This window comes from Podarcis muralis, chromosome 9 (genome assembly GCF_964188315.1).
Source record: "Podarcis muralis chromosome 9, rPodMur119.hap1.1, whole genome shotgun sequence".
Lineage (NCBI taxonomy): Eukaryota > Metazoa > Chordata > Lepidosauria > Squamata > Lacertidae > Podarcis > Podarcis muralis.
The window spans coordinates 21,265,950-21,273,072 of NC_135663.1; the positions used below are offsets into that span (position 1 = coordinate 21,265,950).

The 7,123-nt window shown below is 44.3% G+C and overlaps 1 protein-coding gene across 1 annotated transcript; it reads right to left on the reverse strand.

Annotated features, from left to right (window-relative positions):
• Positions 1–959: 959 nt before the first annotated feature.
• H2AZ1 (H2A.Z variant histone 1) lies at positions 960–4,296 on the reverse strand. Its single transcript, XM_028743385.2, has 5 exons — positions 4,128–4,296; positions 3,504–3,581; positions 2,879–2,992; positions 1,646–1,775; positions 960–1,514 (listed from the first exon to the last, which is right to left on the reverse strand). The coding sequence occupies exons 1-5, from the start codon at positions 4,128–4,130 to the stop codon at positions 1,453–1,455; spliced, it is 387 nt and encodes a 128-aa protein (XP_028599218.1). The 5' UTR covers positions 4,131–4,296; the 3' UTR covers positions 960–1,452.
• Between the last annotated feature and the right edge of the window lie 2,827 nt (positions 4,297–7,123).

Below are 7,123 nucleotides of genomic sequence, written 5' to 3' on the forward strand. Positions count from 1 at the left end.
CATCAACCCATCCTGCACCTGCTTTTCAACTTCATACAGGCTGCTTAAGCCAACTTTCACTCAAGTGCACTCTGAAATGTTTTATTTTCTGTGCTTTAGTAGGCCCCAAAACTCATGTAGCTAAACTTGCACAATCCACTCCAGGAGGCCAAGCTTCACAGAAGTACAAAACAAGCCTCTTAGAAAGACCCTAAGAAGGCCAATAAATCCAAAACGGTCCAGTGGGGGTGTTGGGGGACTGAATGCAATGATGCTTGGATAGGAAGCTCCCTTCCAACATTTACTGCACACCAGGAGGAGGTAACAATTTAGGGTTTCCCAAAGTTGTGTATCCAGCTGTTTTTGGACAACTTCCATAATCCATAGCTAGCAGGACCAGTGGTCAGGGATGATGGGAACTAGTCCAAAAACTACTGGAGACCCAACTTTGGGAAACACAGAAGAGTAAGGAGGAAGCACTGCACAGAAACTGCTGGTTTCTAATTAGGCGTGTATTTAGAAAAGGTCAGTTTTTTATCACTTTAAAGAGCCCCATCTCTGGAATAAAAAAATGTAAATGTAAAATACTTCTAGTACAGTAGTTTGTTCTTTGGAGATAGTATATGAAACAAGAATCTGCTTGAAGTGTGGCAGGCTGTTCTGCCTACATCATCACCCCTTTTAGAGAGACCAATTATCCATTCCTACTTTGAGACAAAATGGAATCATCCATTGTTTCCCCCTTACAGCATATGCTGTACACGAACACTTCCCTGTGTTAATTGGCCAACTGCCAATAAATGCAAATTACCAAGTACCTACATGATTAGCAATTACTATTGCTGAACCAATGCTGTCCAATTTTTGCACCTACGTTTACCTTAGCTTTCCTCTGGTTACACGCAGACACTGGTCTGTGTTAGGAACTAGTCAGTTCAAATTAATTGCAATTCCACTTCTTAAAGACACAAGTAAAATGATAAAAATGTAATAATGTAACATTTATTGAACTCATTGACCAGAATGGAATAAAGGTCTGTTGTTTCTGCTTGTCAGAATGGTTATTCTTATTTAACTACAAGAGATTGACAGCAGCAACAGCGTTTTAATACCTCTAGTTGTTTTTAATTATTTCATATAATGCTTGTGCCAATCCTTTGTAGTTAAATTTTAACTGAGTAAAGCAACTTCAAGCATAAAAAATGAGCAACAATGTCAAGAATTTCATTAAAATCCAACATATCTAAAACAGTCAAGAACCACGACAACAGCTTCTCTGAAGCCATGTAACACTTAAATAAGGTTAAGACTTCAAATATAGAATTTTGGTTTGTTAGAAAGCTTGATGGGCTCCAGCTTCAAGGTTACAGAAAGGCAAAAAGTGTTTCACAGATGCAGTCCACTGGAAATCCACCAACACTGGACAACTGAGCATTTGAGTCCCAAGTTAATAAGGAATCCCATGTTCCTTCTTTACACTGTTTTCTGCTGTCCTTTCTTTCCAATCAGAGATTTATGGATATGTGGAATTACACCTGTGGGAAGGAAATAAAAAGACTGATTCAAATTATGAGACCACCAACATGATTAGATTATTAAGTGCTAAAACGAAGCCACATTACTAACTGTGACAATGGCAGACTAAGTCACTTAAATTGTCACTTACCCCCACCAGCAATTGTTGCTTTGATTAGGGAATCCAGTTCTTCATCACCTCTTATTGCAAGCTGTAAGTGACGGGGAGTGATTCGTTTCACCTTCAAGTCTTTGGATGCATTTCCTGCTAATTCAAGAACCTGAAACAGTTGTTACTGTTAAGTATACCTTAAAAGTGGGACCTGAGAAAACAGCACATTATATTCTCAGTCTAACAGCAGTTCTGGGTGCAGGTCAGCAATGGCTTCCTCCAATTTAGCCCATCTCTTTACAAACACCCCTCCCACTTTCCAAATAACATTTAACGGCTCCTAGAGAACAAGCCTCTTGTTTCAGACATGTCCAGTATAGTACTAATCACACAGGGTTAAGAGTATTGGGGAGTGTCAAAGTGCCCTTATGGTAACTGTTGGGCTTCAGTTACCTTTGGAGGGCACCGTGGTGTCTTCCCCTGGTCTAAACAAGTGGTTTTTGGTTTTAGTAAAAAAAGTCATGTTCTTTCAAATTTAGAAGCTTAAACACCTGCATACCTAGGGCATCCCACCAACCTGTTATGTGGAAGCGATTTTTGTTGACTTCTTGTCACTTTCAAACTATAAGGAACACAACCAGTCATGTTCCTTAACAGAGGAAATTATAAAGAAAAACAGGAAGCTTCCTTATACAAAGGAAACTACTTGTCCACCTAGGTTAGTGTTGCCTACACCACTCTTTGCCAACCTGGTGTACTCCAGATGTTTTGGAGTGCAACTCCTATCAGTCACCTATGCTGGATGGGGTTGATATTTGTAGTCCAAAGTATGTGGAGAACACTAGGCTGGTGTAGACTCAACACCAATGGCTCTGTGTTTAAGAAGCCTTCCTAATCCTGGCTGGCAACTGAACCCTTCTACATGCAATGCATGGACTAGAGCCCTTACACAACAATTCCTGATGAGCAAATTTCAGACAAACAAATCATGTTTCCTTAAGCTTAATAGTTTGGGATTTTTCATACATTGTGGACTGCTCCAATCTTTGTTGAAAAAGCAGATTTAAAATACATTAAATAATACCAGCATGTTTTCCAAAAGCATACAGCCTCAGTGGGTTCTTAGTGGTCAGGATTAGTAACTTACAGGATTTTACTACCTTGCACTTTTCAATATGGGGCATTTTATTGGGATAACAAGACAAAGAGTCAAGCTATATTTTATTGTGCATGTGCAATGCAGAGTGGTTTCTCTCCTTTCCAGATTCTTACCTCAGCTGTGAGGTACTCCAAGATAGCAGCACTATACACAGCAGCTGTAGCTCCCACACGTCCATGACTGGTAGTCCTTGATTTTAGATGCCGATGAATACGACCCACCGGAAACTGCACACACAGAAAAGTAGTCAAGGCCCAAATAAATACCAGTAGTTTCATACCCAATCTTAAAAAGGTAAAGGGACCCCTGACCGTTAGGTCCAGTCGTGGCCGATTTTGGGGTTGTGGCACTCATCTCGCTTTATTGGCCGAGGGAGCCGCCGTACAGCTTCGGGGTCATGTGGCCAGCATGACTAAGCCGCTTCTGGCGAACCAGAGCAGCGCACGGAAACGCTGTTTATCTTCCCGCCGGAGCGGTACCTATTTATCTACTTGCACTTTGACGTACTTTTGAACTGCTAGGTTGGCAGGAGACCCAATCTTAAAAGCCTCAAAATTAGTCTTTAACAGATGACGCTAACACACAGATCTCCATATTTTCATGGGAATATCTAGAAGCCAGCCTATCCATTAAGTGTGCAGTAGGGAAGTGAAGCACGGACGCTCCCTCCATTGCAGAATGTGTCAAGACATAACCCCCATACAGGGGGTCATCCACTTTAAACCTACACATACATACCTGTAAGCCAGCCCTTTGCGAACGTGACACTGTTTTGGTCTTAGTCTTGCCAGAGTCTTTCCCAGCTTTGCCGCCAGCCTAGTGCACAAAATTAAGTGTGGAAGAATCAATACCGGTCGTATCTACCACCCCTAGAACCACGTGCTTTACTTTCCCGGCTGTTGAAGGAAAAATGGGGAGGCGGAGAAATCTCACAGCCAACTAGTAGCAGTCCGCGCATGCGCACATATGGTCGCATTTCACTCGCAGCCCGTTCCCCCCACAGTCGTGCCTACTTCAGTCGCAGATTCGACGCGCATGCGCCAGTCGCCGCCACGAGCCGGCTGCGCGGCGCATGCGCCTCAGCAGGGACCTCATACCCGTCCGCTATGTCTGTGACCGCGCCCCTTTTCCTCCTTATCTATATTTCCCCTCACAGCTCTCCCTCAACAGGCGGGTATGCTAAAGAGAACCGTTGGTAGCGCGAGAGACGTACGTTCACCTAAGCGGGTTTCGAGTCCCCAACGTTCGCCTTGCGGCGGCAACAGCTCCCCCCCCCCCCAGGCGCGCGCTCGTGCCTGCTGCGAACAAGCCCGCCTCCCTCTCCTCAGCCACCCTTTCTCCTTCGTCTGCGGCTCTACTCACCATCTCGAACGGGTACTAATTCTCCTCCTGGAAAGCGCTTCACAGACGTTGAAGGGAGCTCAATGGACGCCTTTCCCCCTCCCGATTCTTCAGCGGCGGCTTCCAATTCAAAACTGCGTCCACTCCCGCCTTCCACGATCCCTTTATACCCGACTCCAACGTCCTCGCATCCGGGAATCCGGATCGCGACGCCGGCCAATCGCGGCGAAGGGGCGGGCGCCTCTGCGCTCCGGGAGGGCCAATGGGAAAGCGGGGCGGGAACCAGGCCGCTTGTTCGGAGCACCTCGTGTCGAGCCGCCCATTCGAACTCCGCCCGCATTGAGAGCGGCTCGCCTGTTGAAACGCTGTTGGTCGTCTGAGGCGGGAGGAGGTGGCCGAGGCCCCGCGGGGCGAGTGGTCTCGCCTTTGCCCAGGGCTTGGGTTCTTTCTTTTAGCTCCACCCCACGGGAACAGGGTGGGAACCAGTCGAAGGAGGTTTCCTTTTGGTGATTTTAAAGCCACCCTTCAGCCTAATGACACCCTTTGTGTTTTTAAAAGCGCCCAGGGATCCTCAGCCGAAGGACGGTATAGAAATTTAATAAACAAATGGGGAAAATGCAATTTGAGTTTTTCAGGCAAGTGGCACAAAAGCTGGATTTCATGGACAGGTTGGTTAGAAACCATAATTAGCATTTTTTTAAAAAGTTAGAGCTTTTAATGAAGGTTGGTACATACTTTTTATAATAATTAACAACAACAACAACAATAACCACAAAGTAGGCCCAACAGAACCCCCAACAACAACAAAGTATGCCCAGCAGAAACACATGCACACACTGAGATTCTCTTTCCCTGGGAAATTTTCTGTGCAATACAATGCCACAGTTTTTAGATGGAGAAAATTAAGGGAGTAGATGTTCCATAGTGGGATCAGCCCCTTTTGCAACTTGTATGCTCAAACAGTTTGTTGAAATCTGCATTTTAGGTTGCCACCAGAACTGCAAACCTGACCTTTCTTTCAAGGATCATGATGAAACGTTGGAAGCTTCCCTGTTCCTCAGTGCTGTCCACACCTAAGATAACCATGCTGGAGCCTTCCCGATGATGCTGGATTGCAGCTCCCATCAGCTCCAGCCAGCATGGCTAATGGTCAAGAATGATGATCCACAATATCTGGAGGATACCGTGTTAGCTATCCCCAGTAGTCATTGGCTAGCGGTGGTATTCCTGGCCCACCTGTGGATGCCAGAAATTGAATATGGGATCTTCAGCATGCAAATCAGATGCTCTATCACCTTAGCCATGGACAGTAAGCCAGGAAGACATGGAGGGCCTTGAGTTCCTCACCTGCGTACACCATCGTGTGGGTTCTCCAATAAAGGCTGAACTGATTTTTTTTCCAGTGTACTAAAATGAATTTGCATCTAATTTGTCATGACGTTTAGGTCAAATCAGGTGGGATTTCTTTTCATACTGCATCACGATGTGGTACGCTGGTTTGACATCAACTGATAGGAAGTGCATGAATACAGCACAAGATAGGAGCTGTCCCGTGAATCCACTGGATGAAATAGCAGAAGAATATTGCCTCAGGAGAGAGGAAAATTCTCAGGGATGATTCATACCCTGGCCAGCACTTTCTTGATCTCCTGCCCTCAGGCAGAAGATACAGAAGCTTGATTAGTCGCACCAACAGGGTAAAGAACAGCTTCTATCAGTGGGCTGTTAGGCTGCTGAATGAAAAGATAACAACGGGGGAACTGACTTTCGGGTTTGGTGGGTGTGCGTCAGTAAACGAGGGGAATTAAGACTAAGAGTACTGAGTGGGAGGTGCTCGTGTAAAGTATTTCAGTTTATAAAATTATGAATTGCACGGATGAAGTGGATAGAAAAACTTGAGTGCATTTGTGAAGTGAGCACAGTAATCAGTGAGCCATTCATGGTTTTCTTCCAGTGTCTTTCCAATATTGTGGGTCAAACCTGCAGCACTTAAAACATAAGGAGTCACAAAATGGGGGTGGTGGCCCTTGTGCAATCCAATTCTGTGACACAGTCCAGTAATTAGAAACTGTGGGCATATTTCTGTTGGCATCTGCATGAACAGCCCATGCCAAATATCCACCCCAAGAGTACGGTACTTAGAGCAACTTTCAGTTTATACAGAAAAGGACAGCTTCTCATGAATCTGCCTTGTCTTCTCTCTTCCTCCTACAAAGTTGTTAGCTCAGAGCTATAAGCTTTCTTAATACCCAACTTTCAAGGTCACAGTTACAAATGAAGATTGTGACATGCTTCCAGCTCTGATGATTTCCTATGTTCATTTATGTGCAAGCCCCTTGAATACAGTGGCACCTACTTTTGAGTAAACACAGAGTTGGACAACAAACATATTTTCTATACCCTTTGTGAATCACACACCAGTTTCTCTGGAGAAGGAGGAAAAATGAGTGGATGCTAGCCATATATATATTACCTTCAGTGTTGGTGGCAGTATGTCTCTAAATACCTATTGCTGAGAAACACAAGTAGGGAGAGAGGACTGTAATGCTCAGCTCTGCTTGCGGGCTTATTTTTATTTATTTATTTATTTAGAGCATTTGTATCCTGCTCTTCAACCAAAACAGTTCCCAGAGTGGCTTACATATAATCAAAACAGTCACATAATGTTTGGTTCACTACTCTGTGAACAGGATGCCAGACTTAGATGTTTTGTCTAGTCTAGCTTTGCTTTTCCTAGCTTCTTAAGTAGGACACTGCACATGGGTAGCTTTCTATATCTTGAGTTTACACATTTCACTTAATCCAAGGCCATTCACTTACTCCAAAGCCAAATTCTACCATACTGAATGGGTCTTAGTATTGCAGCTTTCTAGTAACTGCACACTAGCCCTACAATTTTTTCACATAGTCCACTTTAACACACACAACCTTCATCTTGTCTCAGCTACTGTATGTACTTTTTTTTGGTTTTTTACTAGAACACAAAGGTAATTTATGAACACTGAGGTTAGAATGAA

Coding starts and splice junctions, on each gene's coding strand:
- H2AZ1 (XM_028743385.2), bottom strand. Junction 1,776..2,878: donor TGGAGTACCTCACAGCTGAG/GTAAGAATCTGG, acceptor CAACTGTTTCAG/GTTCTTGAATTAGCAGGAAA. Junction 1,515..1,645: donor AGCAACAATTGCTGGTGGGG/GTAAGTGACAAT, acceptor TCCTTCCCACAG/GTGTAATTCCACATATCCAT.